Source organism: Pteropus medius, unplaced genomic scaffold (genome assembly GCF_902729225.1).
Source record: "Pteropus medius unplaced genomic scaffold, Ma_sr-lr_union100, whole genome shotgun sequence".
NCBI classification, from domain to species: domain Eukaryota; kingdom Metazoa; phylum Chordata; class Mammalia; order Chiroptera; family Pteropodidae; genus Pteropus; species Pteropus medius.
The window spans coordinates 7,215,735-7,242,669 of NW_024353517.1; the positions used below are offsets into that span (position 1 = coordinate 7,215,735).

The following is a 26,935-nucleotide window of genomic DNA, read 5'->3' on the forward strand; positions in this document are numbered from 1 at the left end:
GGCAAATGATAAATTAATACCAGAGTCAGTAGTATTAAGTGACCAGACTCAACTTTCTGCCTCGTTAACAACGTAAGAGATGTGTATATTATGTTAACACTACTCCTAGTTTGCCTATGTGTTCCCAAATTATTAGATTATGGCAGTAATAGCTAAGACAAGGAGTTCACTAATTTATTGATTGGACATCCAAATATGTTTTATGAATGTACCATATCAGCACCCAGCAAAAATATCTGGCATATGATAATATTTAACCAGTATTTATGGACTGAAAGAAATAAAGGCTCACAAGTCTCTACTCAAAAAATAAAAAATTTTCTCATAAAATATGTGCTTTTTTGAAACAATAGCATTATATAAGCACTTAAAGAAATCAGTGAATGATTGTTAATGGGATTTTATTCATATCCATAATGTAATCATCTTGAATCTTTTAAATGGTAGAGTTTTTAAACAGGTTATAAAATTTCATCTCATGTTTTCTGATTCCTTGTAATTCACATGAATAAGATTAATACCCTTGCAGTACCTTAATGTGCTATCATCTAAACTATAAATTAGTTCTTAGTTTAATGAAAATTTAATTGTGAATTTCTGACCCCAAAAGAAATGTTTCAAATTTAAAAAGCTAAAGATAATGTGAAAATGATATGATGAAAGCCTAGTACATATATTAATGTTGATGAGAATAGTGTTCATGATTTTACCAGTATTCTCAGGAGAAATTTTAATGTAAGCATTAAGAGCAATTAATTCATTTTTATTTCATAAGTATTATTAGCTGTGTAATTAACATTGAAAAAATTTTTTGTAGATTATGTTTCTTAGTTATATGGGTATTATTTTATGTATTTGAAAGCTAATTTTGTGTTCTTTTTTTCTCAACCTTGGTTTTTAAAATGTTTATTTTCACTTTTATCTTATGATAAATTATCTGTTATCGTTTATATATTCTAATATTCTCTTGAAATCCTTCTGGGAAAAGGCAGAGTAAAAATTAATTAAATAATTCATTAAATTTTAGAGATAAAAATTTTTCCTTCCTTATTTATTTGTATGAGAAAATATTTCAAAAGATTATGATAATTGTCATCCATGACTGTTTTCAATTTTTTTTCAATAAAAACATTTTATATATACTAGGAAGACTATTAGTATTTTTTTCTTTAATTACATTGGGAATGTTTTTTCCTAATCTACTGTAATTTAATAAAGCATCCCCAAATAAACTATAACAAAGAATATATTTCATATAACAACTAGCGAACAACAAAATAAATACTAAATAGTGAAGAAGTTATTATAGACAAGGTGGTGGCTCAATATGCTTAGAAAGAAAAAATAATATAAGCCTAAAGTATACACACATATGTTTGTAATAGCCCACTGAAATGTGAAAGGGTTAAAGAATAATTAAAACCTGAAACTGGACAAAGGAAGTCTATAACTTAGGCCTAGTTTCTGGAACCCCTAACCACATTCTGTTAATCATGAAACTTGTAACAATGAGCTCATACGCTAACTGCCAATTTTAGCCTGTGTAACCCTGCTTGCTTGCGTGGCATGAAAAATGATCAATTGTATATAAGCTGAAAATTACTGTTTGGCCATCACCCATGGGAACACTGGCTATTACCCATGGGAACATAGGCAATCACCCATAGGAACATAACATTCTAACAACAAGCTTTCTGCTTCTGTACTTCCCGCTTGCACACCTGACCAGTGGGTTGACAGGTAGTGAATAGGAGAAAGATGGACCTTTGTGTTTAAGACAGAATGAGGAATGGGATTTGGGGCTTAAAAACCTTGTATCTTGGCATTTCGGGGCTGCTCCTTTGCAAGGACAGCCACCGGCTAATAAACTGTCTCCTGGTTAAGAGCACTCAAGTTGGGTCTGGTTATTCTGGACACAACAATGTTTATTAGGTTGAAATATTAAAATAGCTCACTAAAGGTTAGGTACAATAATTTAAGCTCGGCTTGTCTATGGCCATGCCACCCTGAACAAGCCCGATCCTGTCTGATCTCAGAAGCTAAGCAGGGTCGGGCCTGGTTAGTACTTGGATGGGAGACTACCTAGGAAGACCAGGTGCTGTAGGCATAAAAAACAAAAAATAAGGGATTTAAGCTGACAAGGTCCTTGCAATCTGTGAGGTCAACCAAGGGTTGCTTGCTTAAAAAAAAAAAAAAAAATTTAGTCATGCCTTATTAATTACAATAAGAAAAAATAAAATTTATAAAATGGGACAATTTCATTTACCTGTTTCTTTATTAGCTATTCCTTTCTAATATAACATTTTAAATCAAAATTAGACATTTGTTATTACAAAAGTTGTATATGTGTATTGTAGATAGTTGAAAACACAAAAAAACAAAAATGTATCTTATTTAAATTGCATGGCACCATATTCTCTCTACCTAGAACATTACTAAAACCTTATTGAATGTCTACACATACTCCAGATATTCTGCATTTATATACATACACACAGACACTCACACATACACATATTTTTATTTTTTAAGAGATCATTCTATACGTGGTACTCATAATCAACATTTTTCCCCTTCAACTATCTCTGCCTTTTCATAGCAATGAATTTTCATCTTATCTAATATCTAATGCGTATTTAAATTTCCTAAGTTTCTCAAAATACACAGTACAGCTGTTTTGTCCAAACTAGGATCTATATTTCCTCTGGTTTTACTCCCCTTAAGTATCTTTTAATCCAACTACATTGTTTTTCCCAGTTAACCTAACTTGTTTAAAAAAAAAAAAACATTATTTTTATAGTTTGTTTCACCTTCTGGATTTGTCTTGTGGTGTTATTTAGCTTGTTTCTATATGTCTGTATTTGCAGCAAATTGGAATTTAAATCTAAAGTCTTGATGGAATCAAATTAAATAATTTCTAGAATATAATATAGGTGATGTGATAGCATATCCAGAGACCTAATATCTGGTTAATTTAGCCTTAATTTATGGTAAAATTTTTAACTGGATTAGGGGGATGATAGTCCGATCCCTCTATTCTTCAGTTTTATATATATATATATTTCCTTTAGTGACAAAACCAAATGATTATTTTAGTGTTATTTTTGAAACTATTGGAAATCTCATTCTCCATCAACCATAATAATAATTTTAAAATAATACTTTTAACAATTGATAATTCCTATCTGAGTCAATATATTTGTTAAGATTTTTAGAAAAATGATTTTCTATTTTATCTATGTCCATAGTAGAAATTCTTCTGAAAGATAAGCTTCAGACTTTCATCAAAGTCTGTTTAGTTACCCTGTAAAATTAGTATAAATGCTTAATTATTTCCCTTTGTTTACCAATTCACTATTGCAAAGTAAGGAGTTGATTTATCAGTGAGAAAATATATAATGTTTCATTGAAACTGGGACAATTTGAGAATAAAAGTGGGTGCCATTAATAATTAAATCAGGACTGCCCGGGAAAGCAAGGAAGTATGGTCACTCTTTTAGCTCAAAGAGTTACGTGTATAGTTTTTCAATATTTTTAATTTTTGAGTATCATAATGGCCTTAAAGATTTTCATTAATTCATAGTGTTTTAATTTGCTATAATTATTATTATTTTGATACTTAAATTTGTAGTCTTTGGTCAGTAGGGGCTTCTTTAAGTTAGCTCCTATGTTTTTTGGACACAGTCCTTCAAAATTTTCTTTTCAATAATCTTAATGTTGAAGTCAGACAGAAAAGCATAAATTTATAACTGAATCTTTCACAAAATGAATATACCTGTAAAATCAGTGTCTATGTCAAGAAATAGAAGATAATCTTCCCGCAGAAGTTACCCTCCCCACCTTCCAGTCATTACCCTCCCCATTCCATGGGTAACCATTATCCTGACTTCTAATGCCAAAGAAGAGATTTGTCTGTGTTTAAACTACTGTATATTTAATTGTTTGCATTTAACTTTTTTCACTCAAAATTGTGTTATGAGATTCAAGATTCATTTATATTGTTGCATGTAGTTTAGTTTGTTTATTTTCATTGCTATACAGTATTCTATTGCAAGAATATGTCCCGAATGTTTAATATATTTTACTGGTGATGAATATTTGGTTTGTTTCGAATTTTAGTTATTACAAGTAGTGATGCTGTAAACATTCTTGCATGTAATTAATTTGAAGTGACACATGCACTCCCTTCACTAATAACTAGGAGTGAAATTTTTCCATCATAACTATGCACATGTTTAGATATAGTGGATATTGCCAGTTTTCCAAAGTATTTGTACCAATTTACACTCCCACAGAAGTATGATGCTCCAAATCCTTGTTAACATTTAGTATTGTCTTTGGTCATTTTAGCCATTCTGATAGGTGGGTAGCAGCATCAAAAAACAAAAATCTTGAGATACATTTGTTAGATCATTCCTTTCTGTCAGTCGACACTGCTGAGTAAGTAGTGTTAAAGTCTCCCCTCCTGCACTCACTGTGCCTAAGTCAGAGTCTCCCAAAGAGCCTGAACAGCTGTGGCATCCCTTTTTCAGAGGTCTGAGTTTTGGTACAATTGATGAGAGTCTGAGAAATCATTCTGAGTGATGGGGAATGTGTGGTGGTGAGAGATCCAAACATCAAGTGCTCCAGAGGCTTTGGCTTTGTCACGTATGCCACTGTGAGGAGGTGGATGAAAACACAAAGGCAAGCCCATGCAAGATGGGTGGAAGAGTTGTGGAACCAAAGACGGCTGTGTCAAGAGAGGATTCTCAAATACCTGGTGCCCAATTAACTGTGAAAAAGGTTGTTGGTGGTGATATTAAAGAAGATACTGAAGAACATCATCTAAGAGATTGTTTTGAAGAGTATAGGAAAATTGAAGTGATTGAAATCACAACTGACTGAGGCAGTGGCAAGAAGAGAGGCTTTGCTTTTGTAACTTTTGATGACCACAGCTCTGTAGACAAGACTGTCATTCATAAATACCATACTGTGCATGGCCACAACTGTGAAGTAAGGAAAGCACTATCTAAGCAAGAGATGGCTAGTGCTTCATCCAGCCCAAGAGGTTACAGTGGTTCTAGAAACTTTAGCAGTAGTCATAGAGGTAGTTTTGGTGGGAATGACAGCTTTGGTTGTGGAGGAAACTTCAGTGGTTGAGGTGGCTTTGGTGGCAGCCGTGGTGGAGGATATGATGGTAGTGTAGGTGGCTATAATGGGTTTAGTAACGATGTTGTTTATGGAGGAGGTGCCCCTGGTTACTCTGGAGAAAACAGAGGCCATGGAAGTGGTGGACAGGGTTAGGGAATCCAGGGCAGAGGCTATAGTGAGAGTGGCAGCTCCGACAGTTGTAAACAACAGAGAAGATAGAGGCAGATTTGGCAGTGGTAGTGGAAGCGATTTTGGAGGTGGCGGATGCTACAATGCTTTTAGCAATTATAACAATCTTTAAATTTTAGACTTATGAAAGGAAGAAACTTTGGAGGCAGAAGATCTGGTCCCTATGCTGTTGGAGACCAAACCATGAAACCCAGGTGAGTATGGCGGTTCCAGCAAGAGCAGTAGCTATGGCAGAGGCAGAAAGTTTTAATTACTGTCAGAAAACCAAGCTTAGTAGTAGAGGAGAGCCAGAGAAGTGACAGGGAAGTTACAGGTTACAAGAGATTTATGAACTCAGCCAAACACAGTGGTGGCAAGGCCTAACTGCTACAAAGAAGACATCTTTTACACAATGCTCATGTGTATGGGCAAAAAACTCGAGGACTGTATTTGTGACTGTATAACAGGTTATTTCAGTTTCTATTCTGTGGAAAGTGTAAAGCATTCATCAAGGGGTTTTAATATAGTTTTTTTTTTTTGTGCACCCGTGTAGATTATTAAATGTAATAGTCTGATCATAATGCCGAATGTGTCCTTTAAAAAAAATCTTATTCATTATAAATAATATACTATGTCTAATTCTGTAACGATCTATAGTTAATTAATTAAAAAACATGTTCTGTGGGCTCATTGCCAGGTATTTCATGCTTAAAAAAAAAAACAAGAAAGTTGTCTCCAACTCTTTCACCTTCATTTTCACAGCCAGCTAAACATTAAATGCAATCGATTCCAACTTCTTAAAAGCCCTCAGGTCATTCTCTTAGTCTGACATTATCTCCTCCTAGCCCAAATTGTTATCTCTCTCTCCTGAATGGTTGCAGCAGCTTCTTCTTTTTCTTCCTCCAGTCCATTCTTTAGATTAAAGACAGATGGAGTTTTAAAAAATATATATCCAATCACGTTCCTCCTTTGCTTGAATGCCTTCCTATTGTTTCTAAAATAAAGAAACACAAATTTTAATGTGATTTTTAAGGTTGGCCATGGCTTAGACCTTGGATACAACTCCAACCTCTCCTTTCAGCATTCTTTCTCTTGCTTACCACCCTCCGACCAGACTGCATTTCTCTCCCTGCTTCATAAACCCCATGTTTTTCTTACTTTTGCCCTGGAACACCCTGTCCCAATTTCATTTATCCTTAACATTCTTCCTATTTTCAGTAACACATTACTTTTCCAGGGAGGCCTCCTGGACTTCCACCAGACTAGGTTAGATATTAGCATGTCTCTATCATCCAAGGCTCTCCTTTCATTGCTGCTATTGCATTTAATTTATGATTGTGGTTTCTTGTTATATCTGAATTTCCTGTAAAGATTGCAAGCTCTTAGAGGGTAAAATATTTTATTTTTAAGCACAGATTTATTCCAAGTACCTGGTACAATGCCTGATGCATAGCCAACCTTCGATACATATTTTTGAATAAATGAGTGATGAATGGCAATAAATGCTGGCCTGAAAAATCTAAGCATCCATTGCATGCAATTTATTTGTTCATTAAACTATTCCTTCTATTATTAATTCACACATTTGTGCAGTTTTATTGAAAAACCATTTCTGTGTTTTAAAGAAGCCTAAGGCATAGAGAGAACAGAGACATAAAAAACAAAAGTTAGAGTGCAATAAAATAATTGCTATCATGTGGGCATATAGGAAATGCCATAGGAAAAGCAATCTCTACATCTGCCAATGGAGTCAGGGAAGGCTTCACAGAGGAGGGAGATTTTCAGTTGAGTAAGGAAAGATGATAGGCATTTTCAAAGAAAATAGGAGAAAGAAGTCTATGCTAAGAAAACAACATGCACAATGAAACAGAATTAAGAGAGATCAACTAATGTGCTAAATATTATAAGCAGTTTCATGTCCACATAGCATAACTGGAGGAAGGAGGATCTGATATTCACAAATTACTTTAAAATGAAAACCACAAGAAGAGCATTTTTCCTTTTTTCAAGGTAGGAAAATTGCTGAAATGCCCTCACTGCCACCAATAGAAATGTAATCCGAGTTCATATGGTGCTAGCTTTATTCTGCTGGTTAACTATTCTGGTTTGCGTCCTACTGTCAGCCTCTTTGAGACATCATCTATGTAGCAGTTTTATTTAGCCCATCTTCATCATCATAGAGATCATTGTGATCCCCAAATTAATCCTCCTGCTATATCCTTTCCTTTATACTTTAATCCGCTTTCAAATCAATTCTTTTACTTTTTTGTTTTGTTTTGTTTCTTTATGTCAACATTCTCTTGCTGGAAAGAATAGTTCCGATCTCAGTTTAAGAGGATAAAGTGGAAGTTAGATAGAAAAATCATTCCGAGAGCAGGTTCTGCAGCTTTTGAGCTCAGAAGTAATTGTTCTCAAGTGAATAATCTTGGTCCCTGATGTGCAGTAACTAGTTGGAAAACAATATAATGCGCAATCCAGTATTGATTACCCTGTTTCCCTTCAAAAAGCTGATAATTCGTCATTTAAAAATTTCATTAAAATAATCTTTATTTGCCTAAAACAGAAAAAAGATAAGGAGGAAAACAAACAAGAAACATCAGTTATTTCAGCACCCAGAAAATCTCTGTTAACACTGAAAAAAATTATACATGCATAGATTTTTCAAAAATTAACAGTACAAAATGTAAACATTAATGTCTTTCTTAACCACTTCTATGGTCTTTTCCCACCATCTCTCTTCCAAAAGATGTAACTATCACATATTTATTGCATTCTTTCAAAGAAAAATATTGAAATATATACCATATATAGATTCTTTGAAAATGTATACACCATATTGTTACAATATGGCTTCCTTTTAAAAATAAAATAATAATTAAATATATTTATTGGCATTTTTCCATATCTCCTCATTCTTTTTAATGGCTGCATAGTTCATTGTTCATATGTACCACTATTTATCTAACTTGACTCTTAAACATCGACTTTTTAAGCAATTACTAATTGTTTGAATATTTCTACAAATGAAAATTGTTTTTTTGTTTGTTTTTAGTCTTATGCTGTTGTGTATCCCAAATTTCAAAGCACATATTAATTAGCTTCTCAAAGTGTGTTATACTTATTGCCAATGGTATTTAAAATATTTTTAAGTGGTACATCGAATATTTTTATTTTATATACATCTATTATTTTTATGTGGATTTAGAAAAGCACCAGCTTTACACTTATGATACTATTTGAAGTTTCCATTTCAATTTTTTTAAGTTTGAAGTTGAGTTGCTTTAAAAATACATTAAATAAAAATAACTAAAAATGCTTTTCAGATATATCAAAAATAAGAAAGTCCAAATTTGATTGACTGAATTTTGGTATACAATTGTTTGATAAGTGTAGTATTTTTAAAATGAAACATACTCTAAGCAAAAATTACAATAGCTTATTGAATTTCATTGCTCATAAAAAGGAGAGCAACAAGATTAGACTTAGGAAGTAAAAAAATGGACATATGTTCAAATTCAACATACAGGCTATTTAATGGACATATGCTCAAATTCAACATACAGGCTATTTAAAACAGATCTCAGAAATTGCTATTTCACTCAAAATACTTCATATTATATGTATAATAGATAAGGAGTTTTAAACCGTTGAACCACAGCTATTATCAGTTATCAATGTTAACAATAAACAATTCCTTAATATCAATTTTTCCAATGTCTATTTTCTTCCAATTGTCTGAAAAATGGCCTTTTCAATTGGATCCAAAATTCAAGACTTTGTAAGTGATAAACTCTAAAATAAAATACTGTAATTTTAATTTCTATAATCTCTGAATCAGAGTTTAGGAGACTTTCGACAAATGCAAATTGCTATAAAGTTTCCTTTGCAAAAACTCAACCGCTTCCACAAAACCGATAAGCTCAATGTTTGCTCTAATACTCAGGGTGGAGGAGAGGGAGAAAAACGAGCTGCAAAGGAAAATGGAAGTTAAATAGAAGGAAAGGAAATGTTTTGTGAAATAGCCTTCAAATAGATAAAGGGAGAAAAAGCCATGAAGACTGGCCCTTTGACTTTCTGGGTTTGCTGGAGGAGGAGCTGAAAAACTGAAGAAGTTTGTCAACTCATCAGATTTTTGTTATTTTCTAAATTAAGTTTTTGTATGCAAATTATAGCCCAGAGAACAGAGGAAAGGTGTTGAGAGATGTTGTAGTTGCAAATCATAGTTTTTCTTTTACTAATTAAAACAAACATTATACAATGCCTTTATTTTCGAAAGCTATTAAATGGGAAATATGGATTAGAGGAGGAAATCACAGAGGGATTCTAAAATAAAAAGGATGAAAATTAAAGAAAAAAGCATTATTGGAAAATAAAAATTAAGGTACTATAAACACAGTGGAAGCTTAATCACATGGAGTTAATATTCCAGTAATGGTTGTTCTGAGCATATGCCAATCTTGTTGCCTCCTCAATGGAATTTTCTCCTTGTGCTAATAAAATTATAGTAAAAAAAAAATGTATTTATAAAATAAATGACTCTCCTCTAAAGCCTTACACAGTTTAGTTCTGGTCCCAAATTTATATACCTCAAACAGCAAAACCAAAGCTCTGCAGTTCCACAGAATTCTCCTTTTTAGTGACCATCTTTTGTTACTGAGTGTGTCCCATGGGTGGCTGTCTCTTGTTTAGCAGCTTATCAAAGCATTTTTTTTTCAACCACATACTCTCCTTTTAAAAAAAATCTTTACATCTGCAGAAAGATCTTAGCATACCAGTAATGTTTTGTTATCCTTAAGAGACTGACATCATATCCCTTCATCCAACTCTCCTCATATAGCATTGATCTATTTTGTTGGCTTTGTCGCACGTTACAAGTATTCTACACAATATCAGGTAAGCATGCAATTGGCCACTGATTATTTCAAATTAATCTCTAGGCTTTCTTATTTTGTGTCTCTCAATATTCCAAAAAAAAAAAAAAAAACAATTATTGCTCCAGCACTTCTAAATCCCGAAAGCGATTCGTCAAAGGTCACTAAGACCATGACTTCAGTTTTATATTCAATGGAAAATATAAACATTGATTATTTATTAAATATAGAGGATCATAATTAAATTGCTTACTGGAGAAAGGGACATTCGCTTAGTTTTCTTTATGGTATCCCTTAAACAGATTTTCCAAAGGGAAAAACTCTCCCAATAAATAAGGTGATAAAACTAAGAAACTTGCTTGCATTCATTGATAATTTCAGTGCTTTTGAGCAACACCATTTTTATCTCGTTTATATAAAAATCTGACGTCTTGACTGATATTCATTATTTGCTTCTTGAGTGCAATAGAAAGTATAGATTGGCATAATTTTAAAAGGGAAAGTAACTATTTTCTAAATTCACAAATATAAATAAATTTTGTTTACCACCAAACTATTTCATTTTGTAAACAGATACTACTTTTATTCCATTTTCCCAAAACTACATTTAGTAAAACAAAAAATATATATATACTATTTTGCAGTATCCAGTATTAAATTAAAAAATAAAAAAAGCCTGCATAGATTTATTTTGTACAAAATCAAAGAGCAAAATGAATTTAAAAGATTCATTTGGAATATATATTCTACTTCCTTTCTTTGTTCTGATTTAAAATATATCATTCTCTATAGAAAGTGGGGTCTCATAGACAATATATGTTCATTGTTTCATTTTCTCTTATACAATCCTGAAGTATTTCACATTTTGCCTTCAATACAGTATTCTGGATAGTTTTCATTTCATTGTCCACATGAAAGCTATTTAGTCCTATCCCAACTCTATTTCATTTCTGTGAAAGATACTGAATTTTAAAGTTGTCTTTTGTAAAAGTTGTGCTCCTAACACAAAGGAAAAAAAAAATTGAAAATATGAAACTGAAAATTAAATGGGAATTTATGGTCAGGTAAAAAAGAAATAGGCTAGACCTACAGAGTCATTGCTGTAGAGGTCACATACCACGTGAGCACTGTGTACACAGATTACCCTGTCTTTACAGGCACCTCAAACTCACAAGTCTTATCCTCAGAAGTGGGAGTATATTTCAAATTTTCTAGAGTCTCTGATGGGAGGCATCTCATCATTGTGAGCAACATGAGCTAAAGTACTAGATTTTTCTTTGAAAATTGGAATCTCATTATTACCCCATTCTTCTAGGGTCTGTCAAAAATCTGATATCAATAGTAACCCAGACTCACAGTTTCACTTAGCCACTAAATCAAATGTAGCTAATGGGCTATAATCACAGATAGGCTTTTGTGCCCTCTGCTGGATGTTCAAAGTAAAGGCTACACTCTTCAACAATAAGAAAACCTCATTTTTAAAATGAATGCCCTTTAACATGGAAAGAAAACAAAACCTAGTCTTATCAAAATTAAAATCTGAGACACTGTTAAATAGAATTTTAACAATTTATCAATGAACTAAGATGCAGGCAAGTATTTACAGATATATTACAGAAAAGGAACACAGGTTTATCTTTATAAATTTTATTTTTAAATGTCATGATTACCATATAATAAATTAGTTTTATTATTGTATTGTTTGCAGTAGTTTCCAATGGACCACAAGAGCACCTGATACAGAACTTTCAAGTCTCTGTCTGGAGGTTTCAGCAAAGTGGTAGAAACTCTAGTATCATTAAAAATAATAGTAAGTGTGTTGAAGAAATATATCCAGACCTTGTTTAATAATGAACATACAACAGTCATTCAGTAAGTATTTCTTAGACAATAAATGAAAATATAACCTGTGATATTTGATAAGATCTTTGTCAGAAAAGTTTCTATGAAAATAAACTCTTTCTCTATTAGCCCTACCCATCTGCCTAAACCCCATCCTCGCACTTCCTCTCCTGCCTCCATAAATAAACCAAACAAATACACATCAAGCAGGTAGACTTGCACTGACACATAAATGCAACGCACTTAAAAATAAATTCCAATTGCTTTAACCCGGACTTAGACTAACTTCTTCCAACTCCAGCTGCTGAATCACTAGTCCGGTTCCCAGATGTGTTCGTACTTTTCTAGGTGTTAATTATAACCACTGCTTATTTTGTAACTGGAATGGATTTTAACTTACATAACTTATAGGATATGAACAAAAATTTAGAAACATGAATAAAAAATAAAATCATCTGTAACCCTACCACTTAAAGACATTTATATTTAACTTTTTATTTTTCCTTCTAGTATGATTACCTTTGTTTGTTTGCAATTGCAAAGTATAACTTTGCCGAACATTTGTTTGTTTAACGTTATATTTCTATTTATTAAAGTAACACATGCATTTAGTTTTAAAAGTCAAATAGTCCTATAGGCCTATGATAAAAATCAGCACTATTCTGCTCTACCTAATCCCACATAGCTTTGTCTCTGAGCTTTATTTCTTGAGGCGATCATGTTCAATTCTTGAGTCTTTTGCTTCAGGTATTATGATCTAATTTTCAAATGATGTGCTTTGCCATTATTTCTTGATTTTTCTTTTAATTTTAGATATTATTCATTGACTTCCCACAATCTGAGATTGAGATTTAGTTTTCTTATTATATCCTGTCACCTTCCTTCACACACACCTCCTTCTCTGCTTAGCTTGTCAAATGAATAACCTCTATTTTAAAATTCAATATTAATTATTTTCATCATTCATAGCTTAACCATTTTTGAAAAATTAATTCAGCTTTTCATTTGTCTCTTTCTGGTTCTAGCTCTGGATATGTCTGAATCTCTTCTTGGGTCATTGTTAAATTATGGTAATTTTTATTGACTCCATTCTAAAGGAGAGGGCAGATTAAAATGGAAATATTGAGGCAGAGAAAGCTGTGATGTGTGTTAGGGTATAATCTTAACTTTAATTGATACCACTCTGCCCATTAATTAGTGTCTATATAAGTACTAATGGAAAAACATTATCTTAGTTGTATAGCACAAAAGTACAACACAGCAGTGATATACTGAATTTATTACTGAAACATCTTCATGACCAAAATTATTTCCCACACTCATTCTTTTGTCTATTTGTCCTTTTTCAGACTATATTCACTGGTCCTTGGGAATTCCTCCCAATGAAAAAGAAATTGTTCCTAAATTGGTGTTTTGGACTTAAAAATGTTTCTACTATTTTCAATTGATGATCCAAATCTAAAATTGGCTCGATTTCAGAATTTCTTCATATGGAGGTGGAGAGCCTAAAGTGCCGAAACATGGAATAGGATATAGTTCAAGGTTATGAGTTTGAAGGTGAATTCCAACAGTTGGATTCACAGCAGCTTCTGTCTCTGGAAAGAGAAAATGGAGATTCATAACCTTTCTATTCAGCATAAAACAGTGCCTAGTAAAATATGATGTTTCTTGAATCACTGGAACAACAAAAAATTATATGTACACTTGGGAAAAAATTTACAATCACCTTAATCACTTTAGCAAAAAAACGAATTACTCTCAAGAACTGATTACAATAGTCCCTCCTTATTTATAGCTTTGCTTTCTGCAGTTTCAGTTACCCAAAGTCAACCAGGTCAAGAATTATCAAGTAGAAAGTTACAAAAATAAGTAATTCTTAAGTTTTAAATTGCATTTTGTTCTGTGTGATGAAACCACATACCACCCCCCTCAGTCCTGCTCTGGAAATAAATCACTCCTTTGTCCAGCATATTCATGCTGTATGTACTACCTGCCCATTAGTCACTTAATAGCCATCTCAGTTTTCAGATTGACTCTTGAGGTACTGTAATGCTTGTGTTCAAGTAATCTTTGTTTGATTTAATAATGGCCCCAAAGCCATTCAGATAACTTTTATTACAGTATATTGTTATAATTGTTCTCTTTTATTATTGTTGTTAATCTCTTACCATCTAATTAGTGAATTAAACTATCGTAGATACATATGCATAGGAAAAAAATAGTATATATAGCATTTGGTACTATCTGTGACTTCTGACATCCACTGGGAGTCTTAAAATATATCCCTTGTGGATAAGGGGAGACTACTGTATATCATAATTGATTAACCCATCAAGAAGCATTTACAATTTAGCAGCTTAAACTAGAAGGAATATCCTATAAACATTAATGATGTATTAGCTAATGCTCCCATCATGGGAAATGCAAATCTCGCTAGAGACATTAAAATAGTACATCTGAACATTATTTTATATTTATGCTCTGAAAACTGAAACTAATGAATTTATTACTTTAAACAATTCTCTATTGTGAATAATAAAAATGTTAAATGGCGAAAAGTTTGCAATAAAAGTACACGAGATTAAAAAAAAGACAATCTTGAATTTAAATTTTTGAAATCAAAGCCCTTGATTTTTAGATTATGCACACTACAAGCCATGAAGTATCAAAAATAAGCATTTTATTCCTCAAACAGATCACCTTGAAAGACCATGCACTTATTCCAATAGCTTTACTGAAAATTTTTCATTAGCATTTCCTTAAAAGACTGTTTCTGAGTCACAGGAAATCAATGGTAATATTTTATAACCATTTCTCTCTTCATATTTTTTTTTTTCATTTTTTTCACTTGGGTCTTTACCTGTCTGGGAATGATTTGATTGCTTCTTCCCAAAACAATAGTAATAACCATAAATTCACCTTTCAAGAAGAAACTAGGCCTTAAATCAAATAGTTAAATCCTGTGACTGGTTTTATATATTAAATTTAATTGTAACACAGCCATGCTCATTCATTTATGTATACATTGTCTCTGGCTGTGTTTTGCATTACAGAGCAGGGGTAAGTAGTCCCACAGTAACTTTATAGCCTGCAATGCCAAACATATTTCCTACCTAGCTCTTAATAGAAAAAGTTTGCTGTCCTCTTCCTTAAAGAAGTAAAATTTAATATCGTCAAAGAGATTCCAAAGGCCATGATACAATATCAAAACAGTCCAGAGTAGTTACATATTAAGCAATAGCTGTATTATTGGAATCCATATGTGGATTACTAAAAATTATTAGTTTGAAGTGAATAATGTTTATTTAAAATTATGGAGATTTACATATTTATATTTGTCTTATTTCATGCCCCACTGGTTTGCAGAGCAAAGCATAATAATTCAAATATTAATGTAATATGTAAAGAGTAATGCTACATTTAAAATATGTCTCACCTAGTTCAGTACTTTTCTTAAGGAGTTATTTATTTAATTGAATAATCTACCCCTAGGCTATAATATAATCTTTCGGTATCTATTTTCATTTGTGCAATAAAAGGATAATGGTAGCATCTACATCTATAAAAACAAGGCTAAATGAATGTAAGGTTCTCAGAACAAAGCCCAGCACACAGTTATTACCCATTAATGGTTAATTATCATTAGTGGTATTATAAATATTAGTATTATAACTATATATCAAGAACCGTTCTATGCAAGAAATATAAATATTTTCTCTTATTTACATCACTTTCCAATCTATCCTATTTTAATGGTCAAATAATATTTTAATCATTATCATTATTAATATTAGAACAGAAATTATTAAGTGAAAAATTTTGTAGAGTTAGAGTTAGAAAGGTTAGGATGATGTAAGCAAAGTCTGGGGGGACTTAATAAAATGAGAGTTAATATTGGTAAAATGTATTTACCTCAGTGCTTCTTTCCATTGTGGATACCTGTACTGAGCCCCCACCCAATTTCCAGGTGAATTGTTCCTCATGTATTCAATACAAACTCAGTGGTAACTTAGCTGCAGTTCTGCTTGGAGTCCTTGACCAGATTGATTGACATGATTATTAGCTCAAATATATTTCCACAATTACTATTATTAATATTGTGCTCCAGGCAACAGTACATTGACAGTTGCTCTCTGTGGTAAAAAATTTCGTTAACTCTTTACTACGTATTTGACCATTGCTCTTAAATTTGTTACAGAAACCACAAGGCATTCATTTCATAAACATAACTAAGCCAATGTGCTCAGAGAGCTTTTGTAAAATCGAACATACGTTTTCGATTTTTTAAATCATGTTTACACATATAATATCATGTAATCGGGAGGGGAGCAAGCATTATTTTTATCTTTTGTCAAATTAAGAACCTGAGAGAAATAAATTAAAAATGCCTGCAAAAATCCTATGGTTTTGACAGAATTGTTGGTGAAGGTATTAGAGTTTGTGGTTTAATTGTGTAAAACTGATACACTCACTGCTGAGTTTTTATAGCCAGATTTCAGATTTCCCACATCACTAAGAATCACTCCAATGAATGTGGCTTATTTCAACGTCTTTTCTAGCTTCTTTTGGTCTTTCCCCTTCTATATCTCATCTTTTTATATGGAGTAGCTATGAATGCCTGATTTTGAGTCACAGTTCTACCACCTACTATGTTGCTTAATCTCTAAGTGCCTTTGTTCCATCATCTTTAGAGTATTCAGAATGATAATGGACCCCACCTAGAGGTGTAGGAAAAAATAGATTAGAGATGTCAAGCATTAACACAGAGCATGACACACGGTAAATGCTCAATAAATGTGAGTCATTACAATTATCATGCTCTTTCATGAAAGAGTGTGAATAAAATAATCTCTTTCTTCACTTAAATGAGTCACAGAATATTTACATGTAGAACACAGGTGTAGGGAAGTGACATTTCAAAAAGGATTCTAATATAGGACAAAATCCTGGGAGAGCTCGAGGGAGAAGGGAGCCGAGAATGTAAAGGCCTGCTCTTGTCTGTCTCTCTCCAATCCTCCTTCCCCTCCTCAACTTGGAGCACTGGCATTTTATCACTGTCAGAAGACTAGTATTTCTATTTTCCATGTAATAAGAAAAAGAAAAGAGTATCTCTGAAATTGCAAAAGAAATGGGGTCAAGGAGATTGGATAGTTAAAAGGCAGCATTATCAGTGAGATCAGCCCTGAAGAGAAGCTAAGCCAGAATGCGTGTTCTCAGGAGGGGTATCTCAGCATCCCTCTCACCTCAAGGTCTTCTCAGGAAAGGCAAAGGAGCTGCTTGCTGCCTTGTGAAGGCCGAGGGGATCCAGATCTGATCCATGCGAAATAGAAAGGAAGGATTCAATGTAGAAAGAATTCAGTGTAGATTTTATAGCAATTCATTATTTTTTCGTTGTTAAAAAATATGGAGAAATAATGTCTGGGATCCCTCTTTTATGCACTCAAATTCTCTCTTTTCTAATGAATATTAGATTGTTTTTCTGCCTCAAGCCTTTTGATCTTCTCTCACTTCTTAAACCCCAAATTTATTTCTCTTTATTATCTTTAAATGTCTTAACCTCCTCATAAATAAATGCTTTTATTCAGCTTCACAACCTTATTTTCAATGGAAATTTATAACATCCATATTTACAGTGAATTATAAAGACACTTGTGTATAATAAACTTTAAAACTTTTAATGACTCCTTTGTCTTATTTTTTTAAATACAAAATTAAAAAAATAAAACAACCTTTAAAAAAAAAGCTTTTTGTTTTCTTCTTTTTAAAATCACATGTATTTTCTACCTATACACCCTGTGACATAGTCCTTGGTCTTATAAGGTGTAAAGCATTGATTGCAGATAGAAATTTGAGATATGTGTGAGAATTTTAATGATTTTCACCTCTTCTTTCCTCATCTTTGTAAAAAAATCATTTTCTGTGGTCTAGTATTTGTTCTCACTTTGCATTCATTTACATCTGAAAAAGGAAGAAACTGGTTGCAAATATGTTGAGTTTTCTGTTGCATTATCAGAAAAGATGGATTCCAAAAGTATCATTAGCACAGGTGAGATAATGAGATAAAAAAACACTAAAACACATTATTTTTACTCCTTACACGGGTGTTAAAGCAAACAAACAAACAAAGCATGCCTAAATTATACTAGAATTGTTAGTGCTCAGTGGTTGAGAGAGATGAGCAACGTCCCAGAGAACACTTCATAGATGATCCCATTCAACAACACATGAGGCCAGTGAATGGGTCTTTTCTGAGGTTATAGCAGAGATGATAAAGGAAAACAGGATCAAGATGTGTCAGGGATGGAGGCAGAACAATAAGGGAAGAAAGGAGTATCTAGGAGACACTGGGGCTGGGTTCACAAAGAGGACATGGGCCTGTGACGAACAAACTAACATGATTTTAGGGCTTGTATAAAATAACTAGCAGTCCTTAAAAGGTCCTTAAAAGGTCTCCAACTTCAAACCGTAGGCTCCTACTCCTCTTGCTCTTCATTCTTTTCCTTCTCCTCCACCTTCTGGACTTTCTTATGGTCTTTCTATCTTCGCCTTTTTCTCTAACAACACCTCCTTTTCTTTCTTACCTTCCTTGGGGCATCGGAGGGATTAATTCTCCCTTTTTGGTGCTTCATCATAACATGTTATGGACATGAAAACATAGATCCTATGAGAGGGGAAGAAAACTGAGAAATCTAAGCACCAGATCATCAGAGAACTGTGAAAAGTCATGTTTATTGTCTCAGGAAATGCTACTGGGGGCAGTGTTTGGCTGAGATTTCCAAAGACCTTTCCCAGACAGAAATCTCATCAGACATTTAGATGGCCTGGGCTGGCGAACTTTCTTAAACAACTTCGATGAGGTTCCCAAGCCAAGTGTTTTCCTTTCTCTCTTTAATATTTCCAGTCAAGATATTTGGCTACCTGAGCAATGTAATATTATCAGAAATTTTTAGTGAAATAAGTTTTCCATTTTATGTATTTTAACATCAGTGAAGTTCAGTCCACTCCAGCCTCTGATAGTCAAAATCAAAATTTTCCTCATGGCTCTTCTCCATTTAGACAGCTTCTGTGAGGTCCTGCAAGTCAAACCTCTGACCCACAGGTCAGAAGAACAGAGCTATTTCAACTAATAGATTCAGCAAATAGCGGTATAATATAAAATAAGTTCTGAGGAAATAAAATAAAGGTCTAGGAGGAACCCAAGGTTAATACAGCAAATCAAGTTTTTCCTTTAAAATGTTTTAAATGGCCTTATTTCCTACATTCTGTATTCAGGAGGGAACAGTCTATTGTCCCCTTTGTGCTTAAGGGGTGGCAGGGAATCTGGAAACGCTATTTTATATTCTATCTAGTATGTTACCAGTGTCTTCAAGTAAGTTCTCATTTTTCTTTCCCCTTTCTGAACAGTGACAGTGAAGAAGACTCAGAAGTGCAAACCCATAACCTGCAGAGTGGGCGTAAGAAGCCGACAGCAGTTAGATTTTCCAAGCTATGAGAACATATTTGGTGGGGACTGTGGAGGTAGATGCTGTGGTTTGGGCCCTTTCCTTTCTCTGTAGCCATGAAAAGATCCTGTAGTGGTTTCCTAACTTCTCTTTTGGAGAACAGCTTCTTTTACAGAAATATTAGATAGGAAGAATAATTTGTCTGGAGAAGTGAAAGCACAATGAGGATCCAGTGGGGAAAGAAATCCAGAGTGGGAGTGGCTTTCAGACTGCCTTAAAATACTGACTTCCTGAAATTTACTTCCAGAAATTATTAAGAGTTAAGAAGATTTGACTAGAGATCACAGAAAATCCCACTTCCTAAATTACTCTTTTGTGTTTTAGCAAGGAGACAGAAAAATGCCAAGAAGCACAATTCTGGGAGACACAGTTACATCAAAGACTATGTGAAAAGATGTTCACTGCCTGTACAGCCATTCTGAGCATTTCTGGGACAGGATGGGAGGTGGGCAGTGGATAGAATAACCTAAAACACAACCAGTATAGACAAAAAAAAAAAAAATGAGAAGGGGCAACTGAATCTGTAGTCTCTAAGATGGAAATCAATAAAAAGTGAACTTTGTAATACAACTTAAGCTTGGGGAGAGTATTCCTTGCCCAAAATAAGATCCAGAGCTATAGCAATGGGATTAAAGAGGGACTAATAGAATAAAGGAAGGAATAAGGATTCTGAAGAGCAATCTCTAGCATTAAGGAATCACAATATGGAAATGTCTGGAGATTCAGGATACAAGGCTTTACTTAGTGTCTGTCGAAGGATGAAGAGGCTAAGCCATGAAGGCCCTGCCCAAATTTTCTTTGGCTCCATAACCTCAATTCTGGATAATTTGCAGTTTCTTAGTTGACTTGCAGCAAAAGTTTGTGAGGCATATTTATCTAGTAGAGTGAGAAAATATATAACATCCTTTAAGAGAAGTAATAGCCATTTTAGAAGCTGATATTTAGGAATTAGAGATAATATCTGAGAAGCCCTTGACCTAATGTATAGCACTTCGTAGATGTGAAGTATAATGTGACTATATTATTAAAAAAAACAATTTCTTTCTAAGTGTTTTTTTTTCTGTTTATAATGACTTCAGGTTAATATAGGGAATGTGATTTTAATGCCCTGCATTCAGTGCTATTACATGCAGATTACTGAAGTATCATATCAGCCTTGACCTCTTCTCTCATACTCATACCTGTTCAGGAAAGTTCAGGCAAATTCAAAAGCATGTAGGTAAGCCACCAAACAAAAAGTATAAAAGCATTAGATAAATGAGGATATAACTGTGGCATATAAGTTACCTTCAAATTATAACAGTATAACTGGATAACTTACTTAAATTTAAAAACATTTTATTTTTTTAAGATTCTAAGAAGGCTAGAAAAGTCTTCCTTAGAGTAAGAGAAGGGCTAAAAGGACCAGGTGGATTCTCCTCTTTCGAAACTCAAGTCAAGTTGAAAGGAACATAATTGCATTTGTTTCTTAAACACTTCTAGTTAAATGAACAAAAATAGAACAAAGTGACCATGTTGACCCTTTTGACTAATGTATTTAGTTAGAAGGTCAGTGACTCTATTTTCCTCTCTGCTCAGTGAAAAATATATTTTTATTTTAAGAGAAAGAATTATTTTCATTGGAGATTTTAATTATCTTTCCCAAAATAACCATTTCTCAAACTGACAATGTGTTTCCCTTGTTAAATAATAGCTTTAAAAAGTCAATAGTGAACATAATCACTAAATCTTAGAGTAATGAGTTTTGATATTATGACATTTTAGATTATTTTTATCCCACTTTTTATTTAGCTGTTAGTTTTTCCAGGACATGCCCTGTTCCATCTATTGAAAATCTTATCTGGTCCAAAATTCTGAAGGGCAACTGTTAATCTCTACCAAGCACTCTTGAGGCAACTGTGGTATTGAATGCAGTACTTTAGAAGGAAAGTCTCATAACAGATTGAGTGGATGCTTAACAGTTACAAATAACTCTAAGACCTAAATTTTCCCCATTCTTTACCTCCTTATGCAGACTGGAAAATAATAGAAAGGGCATGGTTTAGAGGGTAACAGGTGGTAGCAGGCAGGATCAGGATGTTGCCAATGTGTCTGGGGAAAAAAAATATGAGTGTTATACTCTGCCCAATTCTAAGTTTTTCAGACTTTGCATTGGCAGTGGACAATCTGGAAAGTGCGGTTCAATGTTACTGCAGATAAATGAGGCATGGAGAGCTTAATAAATGAGACTAACACAGGATAGGATAGACCGATATCAAAACGTCAGAGATACTTTTCTGTATTTTAAACCCTACCACTTACTTGAACAATCCTGTATATCTCTTCTCTTTTTTGAGCAAAATATTTAGGTTCTATACTCATACTCGGCTGTAAGTCATTTACCCAACAATTCTTTTGAATTCTCATTTATTCTAAAGTTTTCTCACTTAGACTCTCTCCAATGCGTGCCTTTGAATCTTCAATAAATGGTATCTTGCTGTAAGCTCACAAATATGCTTTTCAGAGGTCAGTTTTTCAATTCACCACAAACCATAGGTTTCAAAGAGGAAGTCCAGAGTATACAGACAGCTTACCATAAACAGGGTCTAAGTCTCCAACAGCAAAAACAGCCATAGTATGTCTTGGGCAACCAGTCTGGGATCTCCTCAGACACCTCTGGAGGCAGAAAAGCACTGCTCCACAGAGCAAAGCTACCAGGAAAATCAGCAGCAAGAACCTGATGGCAGAAGAAGCAGGGGAGGAATGAAATGGAGCATGAAGGGAAGGAAGTTAAGAGTTCCTATTAATCTCAGGAAAGGGGGCAAGAACTCAGCAAGATTGATTGCAAGCAATCTAGGAGGCTGAATGCTTTAAGCAATCCCTCACCACCACTCATAAGTTTTTACTGAAATTGGAATGTTTGCTGAGCTCAGTGGTTTGATCTTGTCAGGTGATCATAATTGTTTCCTCTGAAAATTGGAGGGTTGTTCTAAGGAGCAGTTTCTTGGTTCTTTAAATCATTATCTGTTATCTTTTTCATTCATCCATCAATCCATTCATTCAACTAGTATTTAAGCAACTGAACAGATTGTAGATGTTGGGGTCGGGGATTCAAAGGTTGACAAGATAAGTTAAGACATGGTCTCTGTCTTTTAGGAGCTATCTAATTGAGAAAATTGGTAATGTTTTGTTTGGAAAATATAGAAATCAACATTTAGGAGGTTATAATAACTCTCAAAATTTCTAAAAGTCTAGCTTGTAAAAGAGGTAGTAGTCTTATTTTGAAATGATTTTTAAGGCCAGAACTAAATTTAATGGAAGAGAGATTTCAGGAGATATCAAGAGAAAATAACAATTATTTTACCTTTCAAAATTTTCGACTTGGGAATAAACTATTATTCTTAAAAACAGTAAGTTCTCTGCTATAGAGAATATTTAAGTAAACACTGGACAACAAACTGAAAGTGATATTTCTACATATATTGATTCACATAACCCCTAAAATTTTCTTAAGCTGTATAATTTCATGTGCCATCTCAAGTATTTAGGAAAAGAAGTATGTTTATATAACTAAAGGTTTCATAAAACAAAGTGAGGATGTCCTTACCAGATATGCCAGTCATTTGGGTATTGATCTTTATAGTTTATGCACCTGGCGAGAAAGAACAGTTAATGTAGGACCACTAGATGGCCAAAGCCTATTCTTTTGAACCTTAATATTCGTTCTGACCACACCTATTTCCCCCAAAATTATCTTCTCATTGCAACACTCCAATACAATTAAGCAAATGTTTGTCATATGCCTATTTCATTCAAGACACTGAGAATACATGCAAATGTGAAACTCTCAGATACTTAAACAGATAATTGGATAGTAGTAGTTACAACTAGAGTTGTAACTAGAGTTACAAATACTGTTGTACATGAGGAAGGTAGTGACTAAATTTTCAGGTATAATATGTCATAGGTATTAGGTATTAGGTAGATAACCATTTCACCATTTTATTATTTCAGAGACCTAAATTTATTTAAAATGCAAACTCTCCAAATCTTGTTTACAGTCTCTATCAACTTTTAATCTCTTTGTAGTGAATAGCAGCCTTGCCACCCTAGTTGGGAGAAGAAATTAGTATAAAAAGAAAATGAATGTGTGTGACCACATATACCATCTACTCAGTAGTGAGAAGTTGACCTCTTCAGTCAGGATGGTCAAATCACTGTGTGTCTAGGAACAACTCAATCGTTCTTGAGATAAGTTTAAAAAGATCACACAAAAACAAAGTTCACAGTGTGATTTTCAGGAATTTTGACGCCCTAGGTGTAGACACTTACGTGCTATTCATTCCAGAGTCCCTCACTCTGCCATACATGGTGCGTCATTGAATGATGGACTTTGCTGTTGGACATTTTTTGTATCTCAGTACATGGGCCACTGTTAAAGTGTTCTGGTATTAAGCAGTGGAAACCTGTTCATCACCACCTGATAAGCTTCTGAGATGGAGCTATATTTAATGACATCTTCTTCAGCCATTGTTAAAATAACAGTACTTTGCAGCTTGAAAGCATTCATAGATATCAGTTAATTTATGAATTATAGAGGGAGTGTGTCCTGTTTATCACTATATGTGAAGTGTCAACTTAAAAATTTTACTCCAAATATTTATAACAAAGTCAATCACCAGACAATAGTGTTTTGATTTTGTGTGTGTGTGTGTGCACTTATAGGGTTTAGCCAAATGCATAAGTACAGATGGCTGAGGAAAAAAATGGTAGCCAAAGTATGACTACAAAGCATTTTAAGGCAAATGATCATCAACAAAGAATTTTTAAAATAATGATATATCCTTTTAAAGGAATATTATCTACTCATCAAAAAGGATGTAGATTTATATTTATAATTAAAAACCTTATTAAGTTAAATAATATAGAGAGCTCATTTCTAATTTGTGTATATTTTCTTTTACACAAATACAATGATTTCACTAAATAAGTACTATATGGTTATAATACATCAAATTAATGACCATATGGTTATAATACATCAAATTAATTGCTTCTCTTGAAGATAATGTCATGAAGCACTTTATTTTTTCAATATCTCTGTATTGTTTAAATTTTTATAATATATATACATCACTTTTGTAGTCATACAATTGTAAATATTGCATTAAACATATAAAAATCTTAAAAATGTAGTATCCACTTTACATATAGATGTAGGACAATTTTCTTGGTGATTTAGCTTAATAAAAGAGTAGAAGGTTTTTATTTTTGAATCTTGAAATTTTAGCTCATGACTGGGAGTGTGGATTGCTTCATTTCCCTCTGTACATAAATCTCTGCTTCCCTTCTTTACATTTAAGAATAGACCACCTACTTCCTATAATGTCAATTCTAAATATTAGCTACCTCATTTTATTTCCAAGTTTTAATTTTGTGCCACTCATTATTTTTTTTCTGGTCCTGATAATTACGCAGCTGACCGATTTCACTTTTCCTTTCTGGCCCTGTGCACCAACTGGTGGAGTTTCTAATATGCAGCAGAATGGTCAGGAAGCAGTTAGCTGGAGAAATCCAAAGTGATCGTGTAATTTAGGAATTAGAGGCACCTTTGACATCATTTATTTACCCTTGAGGATTTTACCTACTCTAAAACTGAGGCCCAGAGTGGGAAAGTAGGTGGGGAGCTGCACAAAGAACTTATACCAGAATATAAGTCTTCTGACCCCATGTGCTTCCTTTCCCATCATTATTTCCATGTCTTTCTCAAGTTCAATTTTTAAACAGAAATTCTTTGAGTTCTTAAAAAAAAAAAAGACGGTATCTGAACTATAACAATATTCTAATTACTGAAAATTTAGATGCAAGATCTTTAGTGTAGAATAAGTTAAATTTTTTAAGATGAAATTATTACTCAGAGATTTGCATGTGCTTGGTCAAATTGGGATAGTGATGTCAAAAAGAAAAAAACAGCCAAAAGAAGTGAGGATTGACTGTGTGCTTAAGGAAGATATTTCCAATAATTAGAGTTCTCCAGAAGCCATTGTTGAAGGAGATAATTTTGTCCCTACCAAAATGACTAGTGCATTATATTACTTGGATGTTGTGAAGGTAATTTCAGTTCTACGAGAATGGTTAGATTAATTAATCTTTATTATTCTTTTCAATTCTGAGACTCTGTAGACTTAAGATTAACCACAAATTAATTACTTTGATAAATTTAAGAAGAAAACTGCAGAGCTGTTCCTTTGGCTTCTCTACTAGACTCACCCAGAATTTTCTGTGCCAGGTATTTTTCTAAACCAGTTTTATAACTTCATGTAAGTTATCTCACTTTCAAAATTATAGTACTGTAAGGTAAGGTCACACCATGATAATCCTCATTTTACAATTGAGAAAATTTGGTCATAGAGAGATTAAGTAACTTGCCCAAGAAAACATAGCTAAAAGTGGCAGAAACAAGCTTTAAATCCAAATGGGCTGGCTTTGGAGCCCGTGTCTCCTACCATCATGAAACACTGAAACTGGGAACAGTAGAAGGTAGCTCCAGCCTCGTATTATGGTGTGGAGTACTACCTGAATGCATTCAATAATCTGGGTTCCAAAATGCTTTAAGGAAATATTAAAAAATACACAAAAATAAATTAGAAATGAGAACATTGAGAATATCAGACAAAGAGATGAAGCCAAGAGTGAGATCAGTTTGTAAATTGAATATAGTTAAATTCCACATATAAAATTAGAACTGAACTCTAGATCTGGCTTAAGCTTTCTAGCAGTTAATAGGATGAGAGAGAGAATTGGTCATGTAGTTTCCTCTAAAATTAACAAAAACAGGCAGCTTTATTCACCAGAAGCACAGCCATTCTTGGCACAGTAACCAGAGAAATATTCAAACTATGAGGCTTCATAAAGAGGACACTTAACAATAGGAAGAATGTTTTTCATAGTACTCTTAGAACAAATGCAATAACAAATTTCATGGGTCTTTCATAATCATCCTTAACATAGGCGCCAAAGTGCAATTCAGCTATAATAATTTGGGGGAAAGATGGGTGCCAAATCATATTACCCAGAGACTGGTGGTTTAATTACATTAGAGTAAATTATATAATGTCTAGAAGAATGGATAGGTTGTATATTCTTCAGGTATTTCATCAGGTGTATAATTTTATTTAAACATTAGATCTACATTATGGCTTTGTAGTGAAAAGTTTTGGCTCAAGAGTCAGTCCTAGGTCCAAATCCAAGTTCTTCCTTTACTTGCTTACTCGTGAGCAAAATACTTAACTTCTGCAAGCCAGGTAAAATGGTGGCCCCTCATTAGGGCTCTGTTAATACAATCCATTTACACAATCCTGTATATGTATGATTAATTTATCTTTTGTGAATTACCCTATTTACGTACATATATGCACATCAGAGTACTTGGTTATTTCTGGA

The 26,935-nt window shown here is 33.4% G+C and overlaps 1 protein-coding gene and 2 pseudogenes across 1 annotated transcript in view; 2 read left to right on the top strand and 1 right to left on the bottom strand.

Moving 5' to 3' along the window:
- The first annotated feature begins 1,988 nt into the window (after window positions 1–1,988).
- Window positions 1,989–2,107, top strand: LOC120593111 (uncharacterized; annotated as a pseudogene).
- A 2,027-nt stretch (window positions 2,108–4,134) lies between these two features.
- LOC120592884 (heterogeneous nuclear ribonucleoprotein A1-like) lies at window positions 4,135–5,569 on the top strand (annotated as a pseudogene).
- A 7,900-nt stretch (window positions 5,570–13,469) lies between these two features.
- TMEM207 (transmembrane protein 207) overlaps window positions 13,470–26,935 on the bottom strand; it is a 19,666-nt gene continuing 6,200 nt past the window's right edge. The window contains exons 3-5 of the mRNA XM_039850575.1: window positions 23,100–23,144; window positions 22,087–22,229; window positions 13,470–13,606 (exon numbers count right to left, since the gene is read on the bottom strand). Coding sequence (XP_039706509.1) covers window positions 13,470–13,606; window positions 22,087–22,229; window positions 23,100–23,144 — 325 coding nt within the window. The remainder of the gene's footprint in view (window positions 13,607–22,086; window positions 22,230–23,099; window positions 23,145–26,935) is intronic.